The following is a 22622-nucleotide window of genomic DNA, read 5'->3' as shown; positions in this document are numbered from 1 at the left end:
GCGTATAGCGCAAGCTTTTCGTGCACGTCAATGTTTAAAAATAAAATATACTTATATAAGTAAAATAAAAATAACATAACCTAAAATTAATCATAATAATTCATTACATGTCAAAATATCCCATACCAACAATTTAAAAAGTCTTATAATTAAAACAACATAACTTAAAAATAATCAGTATCATCCAACTCTATATCACTATCATCATCAATAGTGTCTATGGTTGGAAAATTTCCACTATCAAAAGTTGGAATTACTCCATAATTTTCAGCATCAAGATGATTATCTTCCACATCAACAAGACTCAACCTTGCTTGTTTGTCTTTGCTTCCACCTATTATATAAGAGATACAACATTTAAGAATCAATTATAGATGAAGTAGATATAAATAAATAATTTGCATATGCTTGAATTTTCAACAAATCTTTTTTGAATTCGTAGGAGGAACTTCAACTATATCCTCAACATCTTCGACTCGCTTATCTGAGTCGAAAAGACTTTCAAAGGTAGCAGATGACACACTCACAATAGGATCACTTTCAAATAATTCATCATCTTCAAGCCATTTAGTAGTTACGGGGAGAACTGGACCTTCTTTCTCAGTTATCCATTCATCATCTGAATTAATTTCATCAACTACAATGGGATCAATCTTGTCTCTCCTCCTAATACTTCTCTCCCTAAGCTTGAAGTTATATTTCACAAACACCAACACATTCAACTTTGCATGTTCAAGCCTATTTCTCTTTTTTGTATGAATCTAATATTACAAAGAAAACATATATATATAAAATAAACAATGATATGAAAATTATAAAACAATTAAAATTCAAGTAGAGTTAGAAACTTAGAATACTCACCGATTCAAAAGTGCTCAATTTCTTTCACGTCCCGAAGCACTACAAGTGAGACCAAGCACTCGAATTGCAAATGTAGTAAGCTCGGGTGTCTTACTTCCAACGTTCCCACCACGAGACTAATAAGTAATAACATTAAAAAAATTACAAGAATGTATATAATTTTAAAATATGAATGCTAGTATAATTTTACAAGAACGATTACAAGAAGAAAATTTTACCGGAGTTCGCAACATTCTTGTTCGTTTTGCTATTGGAGTTCCAAATTCTCCTTGACTTTATTATATAAGTCCAATTGGATGTCCGCTTTAAGACGATCATCGAAGACAACATCCTATCCATGCAAGTATACAATCCATCTCTAACTTCATCACAATAAGAAAATCTTTCTTCATAACGCAATTGCGGATTCAAATAGTACCCGACCGCGTGTAGAGGATGATGAAGTTGTGGAGTCCATCGTGAATCAATTTTTTTCCAAATGGGTTTGTATTTTCTGTCAACTCCCCCACAATTAAATTTTATTGTCTCTTTTGCCTTATTCATAAGTTCATAAATATATCCCATGGCCGATCTCTCCTCCGAATCAACTTCCCTTAACACACTTACAAGAGGAACAACACTCTTAACACAAAATGCAACATGTAGCCAAAAGTTGGGATCATTAACAACGATTCTCTTCACAACCTTCCCCTAAGTTGTTTGAGATAGTGGTGAACTAACCCAATCTTCGGAAGCAAACATTTGTTCAAGTGACCTTTTAACCTTATACATACTCTGAAGAGTGAGAAATGAAGTAGCAAAGCGAGAAATAGCGGGACGGAGAATTTCTTTACCATTTGTATACTTTCTCATCAAAGAAAGTATAGTCTCGTGACCATAAAGGAACTTCACAACCATCTTAGCATGCTCAATTGTGTCAAAAGAATCTTCAACTTTGCAATATCCTCCAACATTAGATCAATGCAATGTGTCACACAAGGTATTCACCAAATTTTGTGTCTAGTCTCCATAATTTTTTCCCCCACCTTAATGCAATTCGAAGCATTATCCGTGACAATTTGAATCACATTTTCCTCTCCCACCTCATCAACAACATCATCAAGATATTTAAAGATCAGTTCCCCATTTTTAATAGAAGTTGATGCATCAATAGATTTTAAAAAGAAAGTGTCGACGGGACTATTTACCAAAAGATTGATCAAACTTCTATTCTTTCCGTCCGTCCAACCATCGGACATAATAGTGCATCCATATTTTTTCCATGCTTTTTAATGCTCCAAATATATTAGGTTGATACCATCAACCTCAGCTTTAAGTATCCAAGTTCTTAACTCATGCATTGAAGGAGGTTTGAACCCTCTTCCATATTCCGCAATACCCTCAACCAAGCAACCAATAAGGATCATTCACAACATTAGACGGAAGTGCGGCAGAGTAAATAAAACGACCAACTCTACGCTTCACATCAACCAGCAAATCTTTGTTGTATGCCGAATTTAGGGTTGTTTGTCTAGGTTTGGAACTAACAAACCCATGAAGAGTACCTTTACCTTTTGATTCACCACTACCAGAACATCCAATTGAATTTCCCCATACACTTCCAACTTTTAATGATTGCGTACGCATACTCTGGGGACCCTCACCAATCTCTCGTAACAATTCGGTTTGTTTGCTTTTAGATGCTCTAATTTTGTCAAGTGATTCTCTAATTTCTTTCTTCATATCATCTAGAACACTAACACAAGGTGAGACCATGCCTTGATTGCTAAATGTTCAGTAACCTCATCCATTATATATGATGACAAAATTTGCATCGAACAGATTTTTTCCCTTCATTTTGATAACAATACTTCCAACCAATATCCTTTTTATCTTTTTTTTGACAAATTCATAGACATTGCAAATTCTAACTAGACAATCAAAATCCTAGAAAAAATAAAAGGAAAAAATCAGAACAAATAACTAATTAATTAGAAACAAATCAGCAAAAAAAAAAAAGAGAATCAGTCCAGGGCATCAGGATCGATCATTGGATCGATCCAAGGAATTGGATCGATCCTGTGATTGATCGAGATCCTTTTTGTTCGAACAGAAAGGATCTGGATCGATCACTGGATCGGTCTTGATTGTTCAGATTGATTTAGAGCCATTATCGACACTAACGACATCTGCGTATATCGACTGGGATCCTTATACATTTAACCGGACATAATTCGTTTGTGCTCATGAGAGAAGGAAAACTCAGAAGAGAGCGAAAGGAAGGAGTTGTCGCATCAACCACCACCACAGTCACCGCCGTCACAACCGCCGCCGCCGCCGCCATCACCGCCACCACAGCCACGCATCAGCCACATCCACCTCCAAGAAGATTCGAAGCTTTGAGGACATGGCGGAGCCATTGCCAGTTATCGACGCCTCTGCCAAGATCCGGCCGATCTCATTCCAGCGAACGCTCTGTAGCGTTCGCTGGTCGTAGCGCGCGATAGCGCGCTATGTAGCGCGCTATTCGCCGCTATTGAATACACTGTTATAAATAGACACTTAGTTGTAGCTTTTTGGATGCTTTTTATATATTCTTACACACGACGGCTTACGGCAACCCTAAGAAGTACACGAGAATCCATCTCCCCTCGTAGAGCGAAAGAGGTGAAGATCGACTCTTCAATGATGTCGGCGCTCAACGCAGGTAATTCTTATTCTCTAAATTTGTTCATATACTTGATAAGATCCGCTTTACGGTAGAAATCTTGATTATGGGATCAAGCTTATGTCACGTTCTACCGTCTTAGAATATTTCTAACATTTAGTATCAGAGCCATGTTGATTCAAGTTTATGAATTGAGATAATACGTTATTACATATCGACATGTTATATCTAGTCGTTTGATGCCTTACAACGAATTATGATGGTAAATAACTTATATTCACAATGAAGAAAATATTTCAATCTCGTTGATGTTTTATGGATTCGTCTTCATTAAGTGTTAAAAGGAGTTGAATATGTTATAGTTACAAATATCATCGTTGATAATATATATATATATATATATATATATATATATATATATATATATATATATATATATGCTTATTTTAGTCTTGAAACAACGAGCATGCATTAATTGTGATTTGTGTGCAATAATTTCTTTTACTAAACATGAGCGTTTGTTTTGAATGTTAATGTAATTATGTCTCAAAACAAATATTTGATGACAATTAATTACTAAATATAAATCAATGTTGCATAAATTATTTCTATAGATGACTTATTCATGATATCAAGATAATTACCATAATTATCAATGTTGTTATAGCATATGTCATTAATAGTTGCCATATTAGTTGTCATATTAATTGTCATATTGTTTATTAAGATAAATACCTTAGGTGATTAATGTGCTTTCGATAAATTATTTACCATAATATATTAGGAAATAATGTCCATATTATCTTTATACGATTACATGAATTTTTGCTTGATTGATTTAATTGTTGACTTTGTCATCTCGTTACCTTTTTAATTGATTTTAAATCATAATTATTATTTTCATGTATATAATTATGGTACGCATGATTGAACGCATGACATAAATATATTAAATTTAATGTGCGACTCTTTTTTATTTTCATGATAAGTCGACCAAACGGAAGATTTATCAATTAAATAAATAGGAATAACGAAACAACACTTATGTTACATTCTTATATTAAAATTAATAATTGGCCCAACCGAAAATTATTATTTTAATCACTGAATGGAATTTATTATAGTATGAATTTATCTTCTGACTAATGGAGTGAATTCAACTATAATTGTGCTAAAGTTTTTATGGAGAAAATTTATGTGCATTTATTATAGTCGGCCCAACGGAAGGTTGTAATATTTTGTTATTTTTTTTCCTTTAATAGAAAACTTATGTTTAATTTTCTATTATACTTTAGCACTAACGCACGATTTAATTGTAGTTCTAAATCAATTCTGCCCAACGGTGATTTGAATTTAGTTCTATGATTAAGTCAAAAATCTAACGGAGAAAATTTATGTGCATTTATTACAATCGGCCCAACGGAAGGTTGTAACATTTACTATTTTCTCGATGGATAACGTATGTCATTATTCTCCATCATAATTTTTGGCACTAATGTAATACTTAATTGTAGTCTGAATTTATTATCTGCCCAACAGTGATATAAATTCAATTCTATAATTACATTAAAGTGTACTTCTTCAATCGCTTATGTATTATGATGTATGATTTATATTTTCCATTATTGTTATTGAGCATGATTTAACTCTGTCAACGTAGGTTCAATTACGAGCCAAATCGCATCCATTGAAACTCTGACGGGTGGTAATTTTAAGAAATGGAATGAACAGATTCGCCTCGTTCTGGGCGTTATGGACCTTGATTATACCTTACGGGTTGATAAACCAACCCCACTTTCAAACACTAGCACTCAAGATGAAAAATCTGCTTATGAAAAGTGGGAAAGGTCCAACCGTTTGTCACTTATGATAATGAAAGGTTCCATATCGTCGGATATTCGAGGAGGCGTGCCTGATTTTGAAAATGCTAAGGACTTCCTTGATTCCGTTGAGGAGCAGTTTCAGAGTTCCTCTAAAGCACTTGCTACCACACTGATCATCAAAATGGTAACTTCTAAGTACAATGGCCTTGGTGGTGTTCGTGGACATATCCTAAGAATGAATGATATGGCTCCTCAGCTTAAGGCCATGGACATGGAGGTCTCTGAGGGCTTTCTCGTTCACTTCATTATGACATCTCTTCCTTCTCAATTTGGTCCTTTCAAGATCAACTATAATACTCAGAAGGAGAAATAGAAAATGAGCGAACTGATCTATATGTGTGATCAGGAAGAAGAAAGATTTAAGGCTGAGACACCTGATAGTGCCCACTTTACCACTCAACGACTGGGCAAGAAACGGAAACTGCATGGAAAGGACAAAAGACATGTGAAGAAAAATAATGATGGAAATAAGGCAAAGACTTCAGGTTCCAAGACTCGCAAATGCAACTTTTGTCACGAGCCTACTTATTTTCAGAAGGATTGTCCAAAATTCAAGGAGTGGTTAGCTAAAAAGGGTAAAATGTCTAGTTATGTTTGTTATGAATCATTTCTTGCAAATGTTCCTACTTATATATGGTGGATTGATAGTGGTGCTTCTGTACATATTACTTGTTCATCGCAGGAATTCCGTTTCATGAGGAAGCTAAATAAAGGAGAATGCAACATTTTGGTTTGAAATGGAAATAAAGTTCCAGTTGAAACCCTAAACTCTCCCTTTGGTTTTGGAGAGTGGTTTCAAATTGGATTTATTTGATACTGTTTATGTTCCCAGTATTACAAGAAATCTTATTTTAGTTTCTCGACTTGTCGCTCATGGTTATTCTATCTTGTTCGAGAATAAAGGTTTTACCATTTCATTAAACAACTAAATTGTTGGTTCTGGTATGTTAGAGGGAGACCTCTTTAAATTATGTTTAAATGCTTATTCTGCGAACATATTGGAATCCATGCATGAAAATTGTATAGCCCAAATCAACAACAAAAGAAAATTAATGGATGAGAATTCTTCAATACTATGGCATGAACGTTTGGGCCATATATCTCGGGACAGAATGCAACGTTTCATTAAAGATGGCATACTTCATTCATTAAATTTCTCTAATTTCGACACATGTATTAAGTGTATTAAAGAAAAATTTGCACAAAAGAATAAACGTGACGCCACCCGAAGTAATGGACTATTAGAACTGATTCATACTGATATCAGTGGTCCTTATACTCTTGGTATCCATGGGCATCGCTATTTCATCACCTTTATTGACGACCACTCTCGTTATGGATATATTTATCTCCTTCGTGAGAAATCTGAAGCACTCCAGGTTTTTAAGGATTATAAATCTGAAGTTGAAAACCAACTTGATCGAAAGATTAAAGTGGTTCGATCTGATAGAGGAGGAGAATATTATGGAAGATTCTCCGACTCATGTCATAATTCTGGACCTTTTGCCTTATTTATGAAAGAATGTGACATTATTGCTCAGGTTTCTATGTCGGGCACGCCTCAGCAAAATGGTGTCGCTGAGAGACGTAATTGTACCCTTATGGATATGGTACAAAGTATGATATGCCAAACTTCTTTACCTGAGTATCTTTGGGTTGAGTCTCTTAAGACAGTTATGCATATATTAAATCGTGTTCCTACTAAATCTACGCCTAAAACCCCTTATGAAATATGGGCGCAAAGGAAACCAAATATTGGGTATATGCGTGTATGGGGATGTCCTGTAGAGGCTAAAATTTACAACCTAAATGTACGAAAGCTTGATCCTAAGACAATAAGTTGCTATTTCGTCGGTTATCCAGAACGTTCAAAGGGTTATCGATTTTATTGTCCATCACATACCACAAGAATAATTGAAACTAGACATGCAATATTTTTGGAAGATGTTGGTAATTGTGGTGGTAGCACGTCTCGCAAAAATATTCTTGAAGAGGAACGTGAAATTTTAAATGTTCCCATTATTTCAAGAGATTTGATTATCCCTGATTCTGTGGGAGGATCATCAAATAATGAGACGATGCCTAATGTTTCAGACCACGTTGATGAACCTTCTCCTATTATTGTTCATGACCCACCTTTACGAAGGCCAGAACGAGTGAGAAAGCCAACTACTCTTGATGACTTTATCGATTTCGATGGCTGTGACAATTCTGTTGGGAATGATCCCACATCATTTAATGATGTAATGACAGGCGACCAAACACCTCAATGGCTTGAAGCCATGAATGAAGAGTTGCCATCAATGAAATTAAATAATGTGTGGGACCTTGTAGACTTACCTCAAGGATTCAAATCGATAGGTTGTAAGTGGGTTTTTAAAACCAAACTGAGTCCTCAAGGAAATGTCGAATGATACAAGGCCCGTTTGGTTGCTAAAGGGTTTACGTAAAAGGAAGGTATTGATTATAATGAAACCTTCTCACCCGTGTCTAAAAAGGATTCGTTCCGTATAATTATGACCCTTGTAGCTCATTTTGACTTAGAGCTACATCAAATGGATACCAAAACTGCATTTCTTAATGGTGACTTGCATGAAGATATTTATATGATGCAACAAGAAGGATTTCTGGTTGAGGGTAAGGAACAAATGGTATGCAAACTTAAGAAACCCATTTATGGTCTTAAGTAGTCATTTCGACAGTGGTATTTGAAATTTCTAGAGGTGATTAGTAAATTTAGTTTCAAGGAGAACGTTGTCAACCAATGCATTTTATGTGAATTTGTGGGAGCAAATTTATCATTCTCGTACTATATGTGGATGATATTTTACTTGCCTGTAATGATTTAGGCATGTTACGAGAGACAAAAGATTTTCTATCAAGTAAATTTGATATGAAAGATATCGGTGAAGCCTCTTATGTTATAGGCATTGAAATTCATCGGGATAGATCTCGTGGTATGTTGGGTCTATCTCAAAGAGCCTATATTGAAAAGGTTCTTAAAAGATTCAACATGCATAATTGTTCTTCCACAGTTGCACTGGTCTATAAAGGCGACAGGCTCAGTTTATCACAGTGTCCTAGGACCCAGTTGACGCTTAATGAGATGGAGCAATTTCGTTACGCATCTTCTGTAGGAAGTCTAATGTATGCTCAAGTGTGTACGCGTCCAGATATCGCATATTTGTTAGCATGCTTGGTCGATACGAAATTAATCCAGGAATGGATCATTGGAAGAATGCAAAGAAAGTTCTACGATACTTACAGGGTATAAAAGATTTCATGCTCATTTACAGGAGATCAGATTTTCTCGAGGTCATTGGATATTCTAATTCTGACTACCCATGATGCCTCGATACTAGAAAATCTACATCTGGATATGTTTATATGTTATCTGGAGCACCTGTTTCGTGGAAAAGTACAAAGCAGACTATTACAGCTTCTTCGACCATGGAAGCTGAATTTGTAGCATGTTATGAGGCATCGTGCCATGCTATATGGATTAAAAATTTTATCATGGAGCTTTAAGTGGTGAATTCTATGTCCAGACCATTGAAAATATTCTGCGATAACCAAGCTGCCGTATTCTTTTCTAAGAACAACCAGTCAAGTAGTGCTTCCAAGCATATTGACGTTAAGTATCTTGTTGTGAAGGAAAGGATCCAAAACGAGTTAATATCCATTGAGCAAATTAGTACTGGTGCTATGATGGTGGACCCATTGACAAAAACCTTGCCTCCTAAGATGTTTCGCGAGCATATGCATAACTTGGGACTTTTTGCAAGCTTTAATTTAGAGAGGGTATTTATTTGATTTGGATATTGATTTGTGATCACATTTGTAATGTTTTGGATCCTATTTATGATCATGTGATTTATAGCTTTTATTTGCGCATTAGCGTTAAGCATTATAAATAAATCATTGAAGAACTACTTATGTTTATTGAACCATAACATCGATAGTGTAAGATTGTGAGTTAGGAACGAATCTATTACATATGATTTTAGATCTCGGCCTATATCCGATCAAACATTTAGATGATGTGGATTATTAAAGATATAATGTTGCCGGTATATTAAACCCATTTTGAAGCTAATTATATCCTTTGGCCAAGTGGGAGAATGTTGGATTCGACGGGGTCCAATCCATAATGTTGGCCTACAGATTATAATTAGTTGGGTTATTCCTTAATAATTTATTTAATTAGCCCAATAACTAAAGTCTTGATGGACGGACTAGTGATTGTATTTCTTATTGGGCCGGTCCCATCTCTTGCTCTACCTATTAAGAATTAGGGTTTGTTGTTATTATAAATAGACACTTAGGTGTAGCCTATTTGGATGCTTCTTACATATTTTTACACACGACGGCTTACGGCAACCCTAAGAAGTACACGGGAATCCATCTCCCCTCGTAGAGCGAAAGAGGTGAAGATCGAGTCTTCAATGATGTCGGCGCTCAACGCAGGTAATTCTTATTCTCTAAATTCGTTCATATACTTGATAAGATTCGCTTTACGGTAGAAATCTTGATTATGGGATCAAGCTTATGTCACGTTCTACCATCTTAGAATATTTCTAACACTTTATTGACCACGTATAATCTGGCATTTGGGCCGACATCAAGGAAAATTCTATTAATTTCTTATACTTGGAACTTGGTTTCATCACAGACCTGCAACTGCTACGACTTTGTTATGAACTCCTGTTCATTTTTATTCTTTGATTATACCATTTGAGCTTGCCTAAGTGAACTTTTATGGGCAATGTAGTATGCCTATTTATGAAAATAAAAGATTTTGTGTTCCTTATCAATCATAATTATCATTTATCAAAACTAACAAATTCAAACTTTCTCTACTCAATCTTAGATTGAATCTTCAGTCAAAATACCTGATTTTTTTTTATAAGATCAGCTTTTAGACTTATGATTCCTCATCTCGGATCATTTTTCACTTTGTTTATCTGCTACACAATTTTCTCTCCTGACACTCTTAGGTGAAATACTGAACTAAGAAATTTTTAGTTTTAATTTGAGACCCCACATAAAGAAACTAGAGTATTGCTGTTTTAGGTTTTTGGTTGTACCTAAAGTTTCTGCATTTCAAGAAAATAGAATAAAGAAGAATGGGAAAATAGGTTCTAAGTTTATTTAAAGCCTCCTATGTGCATAACTTCTCCAAACATGGAGGCAATATGTTTCCTTTTTCCTTTTTTGGGAAGTCCAATTTGTTTATCTAGATAAAGATTAATTGTTTTGATAATGAACTTGATACATTATGATATTTGTAGTAGAATTTTAACCACTGGGAAAATAAGTTCTTAGTTTATTTAAAGCCTCCTATGTGCATAACTTCTCCTAACATGGGGGCAAATATGTCTCTTTTATTCTTTTTCAGGAAATCCAATTTCGTTATCTAGATAAGGATTAATTGTTTTGATAGTGAACTTGATACATTATGCTGTTTGTAGTAGAATTTTAACCAATGAGAAAATAGATTCTTAGTTTATTTAAAGCCTTCTACGCGCATCGTTAATTTTTCGAAGGGTTAACGTGTTCCCTTGTGCTTGGGACTTGTTTATACATAGAAGATACCATTTCTCCACTTGGGTTCGTAAAATTGAAAAAAATAAACACAATTTGATATTTGTAACCTGGCGAGAATTTTATTGTTCCAGGTTTTAATAGTTGATTTTGAGAAATCACTATTGATATCTGCTTTGTTGACCACGTATAAATTGGCATTTGGGCCGACATCAAGGAAAATTCTATTAATTTCTTATCCTTGGAACTTGGTTTCATCACAGACCTACAACTGCTACGACTTTGATATGAACTTCTGTTCATTTTTATTCTTTGATTATACCATTTGGGCTTGCCTAAGTGAACTTTTATGGGCAATGGACTATGCCTATTTATGAAAATAGAAGATTTTGTGTTCCTTATCAAACATAATTATCATTTATCAAAACTAACAAGTTCAAACTTTCTCTACTCAATCTTAGATTGTATCTTCAGTCAAAATACCTTGTAAAATACCGAAAAATGGTGGATAACGATAAGGAAATTTTTCGGAATTTTTAGAAATTTTCTGGGAATTTTTCGGAGACCGTATGACTTCGTTTACGGGGAAAGTCTGTTTGGGCTACCCCATTTAAGCGAGGAAATGCTGATTTCCTTTTTATTTTCTTTTTCTTATTTTTTTTCTTTCTTTCCTCCTCCGCGCACCCGAGTCTTCTTCCCCGCCCGACGTCGTGCGCTAACCGCACGCGACGGTTTCCTTCTCCCCCGAGAGTACAAAGCCGTGCCCGACACTTCTTTTTCTTCTCCATTTCTCTTCTTCCCTATCGCGCAGCTCCTCACCTGTGCCCTAAGATCCTTCCGCCGACCCATCTCCTCTCTTCTTACCGCCGGCCAAGTTTCTTCCTCCCTCGGAGTCACCTTCGGCCAACGAGAGGTCCTGTGCCGAGCCTCCACCTTTCTTCTCTTTTCCCCGACGCCGACGCCGCAGGGAGTCAATCGGCCAGCCGAACCCTTGGTCTGGTCCCTGGGCGCCGCTGAAGCTTCCCTTCCTCCTCGCGCCAAGCAGCAGCGCTCCTGTGCCCTAGACTTGGTCCACCGCCACCCTTGCACGAGTGGGCTTTCAACTAGAGGCAAAGATCCAAGCCCTAGTTGCTTCACCCGTGCCCTAGACCTCACCATCGGGTCTTCCATCTTCACCACCAATCGCCGGCAGAGGGAATATCGAGTAGGTAAGGTGCACAAATTGTTATGGATTAGCTGGTTGTTGGCTGTGATGATTCTTGAGTTCATTCTGATCTGGACACTAAAATGCAGGTGATATAGACAGAACCTAAAGATCAGTGGTGTTTGGTGTTGAAGGGTATTTGATTTAGAGGGCAACACCATTTATCTCGCTTCGGTCAGGTTTACTAGCAGCAAGTTGTCTCTGGCTGTGGATCACCGACTGAGGTTTCAGATTAGGGTAAGTGTGTAGACTTGGTTTGATGCCGGAAGAAAATTCTTCCTTAGTTGTTTATGTGTTGATTAGGATTTTGTCCTAATTTAGTATTAGAGATTTTATTTATCTACTTATTTAGATTTAGCTAAATAAAATATACATATTAATTGGTACAGGACTGTTGATCCGGCGGTAAGAATGGGGGATCCACTTCCTGAAGGGTCTCAGCTTGAGGACAGATGGAGGGCTGACTAAGCGGTTAATGGCCGCGCCGAGCAGCTGAGTAGGTCCGAGCGGAACCAAAGATAACCCAGCCATGGGCTTGGGTTTCCGACGCCAAGGCGGGAGAACCGAATGGCCGAGCGGGGTGTCTTCCCGGCTGGGACCGAAGGGCCGAGCGGGTGGTCCGTTCGGCCAAGATAAGGGCGAGGGTACGAAGATTAGCCTGCTCGGCTCGGATATGGGATGTCAGAGGCGTGTCGATGATTAGCCGCATACAAGTTTGCACGAGGAGGATCTCGTCACATCACGGAGAGGTCGACGTAGTAGCGTAGGGCTTCACGGACGTCTTTCTCGATAAATCACACCGGCACTGGTCCTTCCGATGCACCCATACCTGGGCATGGTCGAAAGCAGGTGATTGCTTTGATTGGCGCGCCTAGGCTCCTTCGAGAGGTCTATATAAGGTCTCCATTTCCTCACCGGAGGTACGCGAGTCTTCATTCTGCAGCCACCTTCTTCCTCTATTCCCTCGCCTAACTTAAGCGTCGGAGGGCCGTCGCCGGGACACCCCCCGGCTCGGTTTTGTTGCAGGTTCACCGGAGCACTTGAGGATCGAGCAAGAAGCGCCACACCCCCAGCTTCCGTTGACTCCTGGTTCGGACAGGATCAACTGTGATTCGAGACGGTGTCTCAACATCGGATTGGTTCGATTCGATCTATATTCGAGGCGGGTACTTTGACTTATCGTTTTAGATATGTCATTTGATATACATAGTAATGTTTTTAACAAATAGTAATGATTGTATTTTTTATCCACCTCATAAGGGGATACTCTAGAAATATGATCGTTATGCTCTAGTTATAAGTACCTACCGATTTTACGCTTGTAGGGTAGTGACATAACCATGTTTTATTATGTTCGTGACCTAGGTTTTATACCTTATCCGATCCGCGTACCTGCACCATTGATTCGTCAATGTATTTTACGGTACACATTACGTAGATGGATAGGTTCGGATATTCCCACGCTTAGTATCACGCACCATCTCGCATGATCAGACATCGTGTGATAGTTGGCTCCATTATCGAGCACATCGCCACATAGATCTCACACCACTACCATGGGTTAGTGGTATGTTAGGTGTGCGCTGTTAGTCACCGGTGACTCACGTGGTAGGCAGACGCTCGCTCATAGTTCACTGGTCCGAGACGCAGCTGGTATCGATAGCTCTGCTTGGCTTCGTTGGTCCGCCACGGGTAGTGCGACGCAGTGGTAGCCGAGGATCCTTCTCTGGACTTGCTGTGGAGATGAGAGCATTGAGCTCCCCACTTATGATTTGGGGTAGGAGGATAGGTGTACTCGACAAGATCCCATCCACTCGGTCACCCATCGAGGATGGTAGAGCGCGCGGTTGTCACAGCCCTACCCACTCGGTCTCATCATCGTGTGAGACGATCGATCGCAGAGGGGTGACCAGATACGTATCGTTGGCATCACGCGCATTGATGCATTTATTGCTTGTGGGTCACTTTGCACTTGATATCGGATGATTTGTTTGACACGCATCTGATTCCTATACTTCTCGGTTGATTATCCATACACTAGGTCATGGTTAGTACAGTTTTTTCCTGTTTATTTCAGTTGCATTTATCATTCTTATATCAGGAGACTGTACTCATGATTAGTACTAGTTGTTATTTTCTTACTATGCATGTCAACATTACCCGCTGAGGAGTTGACTCACCCCGTGGATATTTACTATTTTCAGGTTGAGGCTGTCCGGAGGGGTTCCAGTCGCTAGTCCCCTGCAGATCGCAAGGATGTGTTTTATCTTTTGGTTTTTTCTTATTGTACTTTTTAGACTTGTACTAGTTTGACACTTGGATATTGTGTTACCTTTATTGTCGATGAGTTTTATTTGGATGTGTTTTTGCTACATGCCTACCTCGATGGCAGAAAAGGTGAGTTCGTTGTGATTTGTGTTTTATGGGTGTAGTGAAGTAGGATATCGGTTTTGAGCTTTATGAGTGTAGTTGAGTAGGATTTTTGACTTGGTTTTCCTTAACGTTGCATTTGTTTAGTTTTACTATTAAACTACGTGGTGATTGCTTATATTTATATATATTGTTCCGGCCGTGTTGACCGAGGTATTTGGATGGATGTAGAAAGTTTCAGATTGTCATCCGTACATGGGAGGTGTTGCCGAAATTTCTTTTGGCAGCAACTCCCCCGGGGCGTGACAATTTATTTGGTATCAGAGCCAGGTTAGCGATACTTGTTTGTTTGTTTTTTTTTTCCGTGTTACGGATTTTCGAGATTAATCTGATACCAATTTATTGGTATCAGAGCGGGTTACGATACCTGCTTTTAGTGTTTTGGATTTTAGGGTTAGCCCAAGTTTGCTAGTTAACTTGGGTATTTATTTTCGGATTTGTACGGCGATTTTCTCGTCCGGAATTTTGAGGTAAAATAGGACTGGACAGCGACGGAACATCTCCAGACGACAAATAGGTATAAAGGTAATTTTATAATTTTTATACTTGTAGTGATATTTGTGTTATAACTTAACAGCTATGAGGAGATCTACCCGAGTAGTTGCGAGACGTGGTGCAGGACGGCCACGTAAGAGAACAATCTCCGCAATGACTGCAGAGATCCCCAGGTATGAGGCCGTGAATGCAGACTCGGGATATCTGCTGGCGTCGGGCTCTTGACCGATGACTCCTTTGAGGTACCTACCTCACCGCACGGCCGCACTCCACCCTCACCGATTTACTGTACCACCAGGGTACCACCGGCATACCCAAAGACCGCTCGGGTCGAGCCTACTGCACTCAAGCACCACCTCTTGGACCCAGATGTACTTAAGACCAAGACCAAGGGTTGCTCCATTTCTGTACCATCACCCACCGTACCTCCAACTGCGACCACCCATCTCGACCTTGCGGTACCACAGATACGCCCAAATTACGCAGAAGACCGGAGTACCTTCCTGGTCATCCAAGCACCACCCAAGTGGTTCCGCTAGCCCAAAGAATTGCCCACCCATCTCACGAGATATTGTCGCACGAGCTCGATCCCAGATCGCGCGAGTCGATGAAGAGTCGATTCACACTTTCCAAGGAGAGATGGCGATCCGAAGCCGGTTAGAGACCATGGAGCGGACCTTCTTCTATACGACTTGTTTGAGTGGGAGAAAGCGGTCGATCGCTTTCCATTTACGGACGAGGCCTACACCGTGGGTTACGCAATTAAAGCAGCGTAACATCACCGGGCGATCTGAGAGGCTTTTGAGAGCCGTTATTTCCCACGAGCATATCGGATGACTACGATTTTCCGAGTCATGCGATAACAACCGATCGATGATGAGCAATGCCGAATTTAATCGGTTGGCGAACTAGTCTTGAGGGACAGCCGTGTCGTGCAGCTTTATTCGAGGACCGGATGGATATCGCAAGTAAAGCTCACGGCTGGGAACTCATCTTACATAGACACCGGAAGGCCGATGATAGAGTCACCACCGAGAGCGTCTGGACAAGAAAAGGAAGCGGTGATCGGACATCAAGATGATCCAAGGTAAAACACAAGCAGAGTTGTCGCGATCGGCGGTCGGTACTGGGCTTGGTCACCAAGTCGTGGCGATCTACATCGTGACGCGTTTGGTCTTCTCAGAATCGAAACAATCCGCCAGCGACATTCGCTGCACCAGATATGGGTCCAGAGACCACATCACCTCAGCCTGCTCCCTGGGACATTCAGTTTGCTATTATTGCAAACTGCCTGGGCACCTGAGCCGAGATTGTTTGATGAAGGCTCAACATATTGCTTCCGGAGTTTCTGGTCATGGAGTTCAGCTCAGTCAGTCCGGGACTCATCGAGGAGGGCAGAGAGCCCAATCTTCGCATACCCAACAGAGGATAGCTCCCCCGGCAGCAGCTACATATGACATGCATGGACAGGAGCACCCCAGTGCCCTCTTGGTACCACATAGTTCTGTCGTGGGGCCCCCGTATCAGCTGCAGCCTCAGCCCCTAGTCCAGTATTTGCAGCCCCAGCCACTGGTTCAGTACTGGACGCAGTCTCAGCTACTAGTACACTATCAGTCGCAGCCCTCTCATCCACTTTTATAAGATCCGCTTTTAGACTTATGATCCCTCATCCCGGATCATTTTTCATTTTGCTTATCTGCTACACAATTTTCTCTTCTAACACTCTTAGGTGAAATACTGAACTAAGAAATTTTTATTTTTAATTTGAGATATCACATAAAGAAACTAGAGTATTGCCGTTTTAGTTTTTTGGTTATACCTAAAGTTTCTGCATTTCAAGAAAATAGAATAAAGAAGAATGGGAAAATAGGTTCTAAGTTTATTTAAAGCCTCCTATGTGCATAACTTCTCCAAACATGGAGACAATATGTTTCCTTTTTCCTTTTTCCTTTTTGGGAAGTCCAATTTCATTATCTAGATAAAGATTAATTGTTTTGATAATGAACTTGATACATTATGATATTTGTAGTAGAATTTTAACCACTGGGAAAATAAGTTCTTAGTTTATTTAAAGCCTCCTATGTGCATAACTTCTCCTAACATGGGGGCAATATGTCTCTTTTATTCTTTTTCAGGAAATCTAATTTCGTTATCTAGATAAGGATTAATTGTTTTGATAGTGAACTTGATACATTATGATGTTTGTTGTAGAATTTTAACGAATGGGAAAATAGGTTCTCAGTTTATTTAAAGTCTTCTATGCACATCGTTAATTTTTCGAAGGGTTAACGTGTTCCCTTGTGCTTGGGACTTGTTTATACATAGAAGATACCATTTCTCCACTTGGGTTCGTAAAATTGAAAAAGAAAACACAATTTGATATATGTAACCTGGCGAGAATTTTATTATTCCAGGTTTTAATAGTTGATTTTGCGAAATCACTATTGATATATGCTTTGTTGACCACGTATAAACTGGCATTTGGGTCGACATCAAGAAAAATTCCATTAATTTCTTATCCTTGGAACTTGGTTCCATCACAGATCTGCAACTGTTACGACTTTGTTATGAACTCCTGTTCATTTTTATTCTTTGATTATAGCTTGCCTAAGTGAACTTTTATGGGCAATGGACTATGCCTATTTATGAAAATATAAGATTTTGTGTTCCTTATCTATCATAATTATCATTTATCAAAACTAACAATTTCAAACTTTCTCTACTCAATCTTAGATTGTATCTTCAGTCAAAATACCTGATTTTTTTTATAAGATCCGCTTTTAGACTTATGATCCCTCATCCCGGATCATTTTTCATTTTGCTTATTTGTTACACAATTTTCTCTCCTGACACTCTTAGGTGAAATACTGAACTAAGAAATTTTTATTTTTAATTTGAGATACCACATAAAGAAACTAGAGTATTGCCGTTTTAGTTTTTTGGTTATACCTAAAGTTTCTGCATTTCAAGAAAATAGAATAAAGAAGAATGGGAAAATAGGTTCTAAGTTTATTTAAAGCCTCCTATGTGCATAACTTCTCCAAACATAGAGGCAATATGTTTCCTTTTTCCTTTTTTGGGAAGTCCAATTTCATTATCTAGATAAAGATTAATTGTTTTGATAATGAACTTAAAACATTATGATATTTGTAGTAGAATTTTAAAAATAAGTTCTTAGTTTATTTAAAGCCTCCTATGTACATAATTTCTCCTAACATGGGGCCAAGATGTCTCTTTTATTCTTTTTAAGGAAATCCAATTTCGTTATCTAGATAAGGATTAATTGTTTTGATAGTGAACTTGATACATTATGATGTTTGTAGAATTTTAACCAATGGGAAAATAAATTCTTAGTTTATTTAAAGCCTTCTACGCACATCGTTAATTTTTCGAAGGGTTAACGTGTTCCCTTGTGCTTGGTGTTGGACCCCGTGGTTGTTTTGATGTGATCAACCAAGTTGGTTAGATCCTGCTTTGTGTTTGATCCCTTTATCTGAGTGTGCAGGAGCTTAGGAGCGCAAGAAGTCGAGCGGAAGACGCAGCTAGCGAGAAGGACGATACGGGAAGGGAGCCGACGGGCTCGGTGCGTTCGAAGGACGAGAGAGCTACGGAAGAGTACACCGGTGGGCGAGAAGAACGTGGGCGGCGTTCGAGGGACGTAAAGCCGGGACGGAAGACTGCTCGAGGAGAAGGCCGGATATTGGGTTCGGGTGAGCCCTATTTCGGTTGGCCGAAATCACCCAAAAGAACGGAACTTCGGAAGTCGAAGCAAAGAAGCAAGCTGGAAAAGTTGCCAGCTTGGAGGCGCCTCCATCAAGCATTGGAGGCACCTCCATCTTGAAGGCGCCTTCAGTCCTTGTTGAAGGCGCCTTCAACCAGGTCAAACTGACCGTTTGCATTCGGATAAAGTTCTATCCGATCACTCACTTGGAGGCGCCTTGGACCTCTGTTGGAGGCGCCTTGGACCTTCGGGATTGACTTTCCAGGGGTTATAAAAAGATTCCTGGAGCTAGGAATTATTGATCAATTCAATTCTCAACTCTGTAATCATTCCTAGCAATTAGTGAGCGCTCTAAGTATGTAAAAAAGGCTTCTCCGCCTACAGTGAAGGATGTAGGCGGAGACTCTGCTACGACGATTTTCGACCGCCTTGGATTAACAACCCCTGGGTTGTAACCAGGTTAAAATTCTGTCTCTTTTCTATTTCTGTCTTTTATTTTTATGATTGTTGCTATCTGTTTGAGTTGAAAGACGAGGAGGGTATACTTTTATTTTTTCAGGCAATTCACCCTCCTCTTGCTGGGCTCCGCTGCACCTATAATTGGTATCAGAGCCAGACCGCCTCAGAAGGACTAACCGCCGACTGGAGCATAACGATCAAGACGATGGCCGGAGCGAATATTCATCCCCCAAAGTTCGACGGAGACTTCGCGACATGGAAACGCCGGATGGAGGTATTTTTTAAAACCGACTTCGATATTTTACTAACTATGAAATATGGTTTTGAAGTTCCGAAATACAAAGAAGAGTATCAGTGGAACAAGAAGGAGCAAGCTGATTTTGTCGCCAACGGAAAGGCAGAGTTCCACCTACTCAACGTTTTGCCACCCCATAAGGTAAGTCGGATCGGAAGCTACGACTCCACGAAAGACCTCTGGGAAATATTCCTGGAGCTTCACGAAGGTACATCCGAAGCGAAGCTTGCAAGACGCGATATCCTCCGGACTAAACTTACGAACCTCCGGATGAACCAAGGCGAGAAGGTAGCGCAACTCCAAGCAAGGATTAAGGAGCTAATAACTCAACTAAGCAACCTTGGAGAAGAAATAATGAATCAGGACTCGATCCGGTACGCGCTCAACGCCTTCCCGAGAACTTCCGAGTGAGTCTCCTTAGTAGATGCGTACTACATCTCTAAGGACTTCGAGGTAAGTACTTTAGAAAATCTATTTTCAACTTTTGAACTTCATGAATCTTGGATTGCAGAGCCCAATGAAGTGGAGAAAGCAAGTATTGCCTTAAAGGCAAGAGCAAACGATTCTGACTCCGAAGCCTCGATCGACTAAACGGAAGCGGCACTACTGGTAAAGCGTTTCAATAAGTTTTTTAATTCTTATAAATTTAGATCGCAGACAAAGAGGCATGAGCGAAAGAGAAGAATGGTTCGTTGCTACAACTGCAATGAAGAAGGGCACATCAAGGATGACTGTCCAAAATTAAGGAAAAAGAAGAAAGAGAAGGAAAAGACAAAATACAAGAAACCAGAATCCTCCAAGCACAAGAATCTGAAGGCCACTTGGTCAGATTCGTCTTCTTCCGAATCAGACATCGAAGCCTTCTCCGGATTAGCGCTGATGGCCAACCATCTTCCCGAAGATGAAGGGGAGGATCATCAGAAGAAGAAAGCGACGATGAAGGGGGAGTATCACCAAATGTGGCAGTAAGGTACGTAGCCTAACCCCGACTCAGTCCTTTCAATTTTTTAAGTCTCTTTCTAAAGATTTGTTCAAATTAGAAAAAGAGAATGCTGACTTAAATAGAATTTTAGATAAATTGAAATCAGAAAATGATAATTTAAAAATAGAAATTGAAAAATTGAAATATGATGCATGTTTAAAAATAAATGTTTTTCAGAAATCAAAACTTAAAATTTATGAAAAATTAAACTGGTATGTTAAACATCATCAAGGTCAACTTAGAAAAATTCCCAAGAACTATGTGCCCCCTAAGTATTTGACTAATCCAGTAGAAAGAAACCTCTATTGAGTTCCAAAATCCGTCTTAAATTAAATATTTTTTTTGGACTTTCAGCGAGAAAATTAAACGTTAAAATTTCTTTATAAAACACTGTCTAAGGAAGTGGTTGTTGCTTCAATAATCAAGAAGGCCAAGTGCCTCGCCACGACCTGGAAGCTGAAATATTGAAATAATATGTTTAATTAACTTTCTGAAAAAACATTAAAACTAGAATTAAATAATGCTTTGAAAGTTTTTCAAATATTTTCTTGGAAAATTCTAAAAATTCATTTTTATTAGATTTTTTTTAATTCTAAAAATACAGATTACTTAGAATTTTTTCAAAATTCTAAAAATTCATGTTAGAAATTTTTTTTGGGAAATTCAAAAATTCATCGTTACTTACCCCGTTTTTGCTGTGATCAAAGAAGGAGAGAAAGGTACAAGTTTAGGGGGAGAGAATTTTTTTTAACTATTTGATTGTTTTCAATTGTTTTCAAAACTCTGAGTTTTAAAAACATTTTTGAAAAATTCTGTTTTAACTTTTAATTAAATAGTTGCAATTTTATCTATTGCAAATTTATGCTTACCATGTTAGTTTAGTAGTTTTCTTTAAAATTACTGTTTGTCTATTTTTAATCTAACTTGAACTTGGGTTAATGCACATCAAAAAGGGGGAGATTGTTGGACCCCGTAGTTGTTTTGATGTGATCAGCCAAGTTGGTTAGGTCCTGCTTTGTGTTTGATCCGTGTGTCTGAGTGTGCAGGAGCTTAGGAGCGCAAGAAGTCTAGTGGAAGACGCAGCTAGCGAGAAGGACGACACGGGAAGGGAGTTGACGGGCTCGGTGCGTCCGAAGGACGAGAGAGCTGCGGAAGAGTACACCGGTGGGCGAGAAGAACGTGCGCGACGTAAAGCCGGGACGTAAAGCCGGGACGGAAGACTGCTCGAGGAGAAGGCCGGAAATTGGGTTTGGGTGAGCCCTATTTCGGTTGGCCGGAATCACCTAAAAGAACTGAACTTCGGAAGTCGAAGCAAAGAAGCAAGCTGGAAAAGCTGCCAGCTTGGAGGCGCCTCCATCAGGCATTGGAGGCGCCTCCATCTTGAAGGCGCCTTCAGTCCTTGTTGATGGCGCCTTCAACCAAGTCAAACTGACCGTTTGCATTCGGATAGAGTTCTATCCGATCACTCACTTGGAGGCACCTTGGACCTCTGTTAGAGGCGCCTTGGACCTTCGGGATAGACTTTCCAGGGGCTATAAAAAGACCCCTGGAGCTAGGAATTATTGATCAATTCAATTCTCAACTCTGTATTTATTCCTAGCAACTAGTGAGCACTCTAAGTGTGTAAAAAAAGCTTCTCCGCCTACAGTGAAGGAGACTCTGCTAGTGCGATTTCCGACCGCCTTGGATTAACAACCCCTAGGTTGTAACCAAGTTAAAATTCTGTCTCTTTTCTATTTCTGTCTTTTATTTTTATGATTGCTGCTATCTGTTTGAGTTGAAAGACTAAGAGAGTATACTTTTATTTTTTCAGGCAATTCACCCCGCTCTCGCCGGCTTCCGCTGCACCTACAATTGGGACTTGTTTATACATAGAAGATACCATTTCTCCACTTGGGTTCGTAAAATTGAAAAAATAAACACAATTTGATATCTGTAACCTGGCGAGAATTTTTTTGTTCCAGGTTTTAATAGTTGATTTTGAGAAATCACTATTGATATCTGCTTTGTTGATCACGTATAAACTGACATTTGGGCCGACATCAAGTAAAATTCTATTAATTTCTTATCCTTGGAACTTGGTTTCATCACAGATCTGCAA

General features: G+C 39.0%; 1 protein-coding gene across 3 annotated transcripts in view; it reads left to right on the top strand.

Annotated features, from left to right (window-relative positions):
* LOC121985287 (DNA polymerase I A, chloroplastic-like) overlaps positions 1-22622 on the top strand; it is an 82709-nt gene that overhangs the window by 6670 nt on the left and 53417 nt on the right. For 2 of the 3 annotated variants that reach the window (XM_042538639.1, XM_042538638.1), the window contains exon 2: positions 22335-22418. The exons of the other annotated variant lie outside the window; for it this stretch is intronic. In XM_042538639.1, coding sequence (XP_042394573.1) covers positions 22335-22418 — 84 coding nt within the window. The remainder of the gene's footprint in view (positions 1-22334; positions 22419-22622) is intronic. 3 annotated transcript variants of the gene reach the window in all.

Source organism: Zingiber officinale, chromosome 5B, assembly GCF_018446385.1.
Source record: "Zingiber officinale cultivar Zhangliang chromosome 5B, Zo_v1.1, whole genome shotgun sequence".
In the NCBI taxonomy this organism is placed as follows: Eukaryota; Viridiplantae; Streptophyta; class Magnoliopsida; order Zingiberales; family Zingiberaceae; genus Zingiber; species Zingiber officinale.
This window is presented reverse-complemented; position numbering and strand designations above follow the sequence as displayed.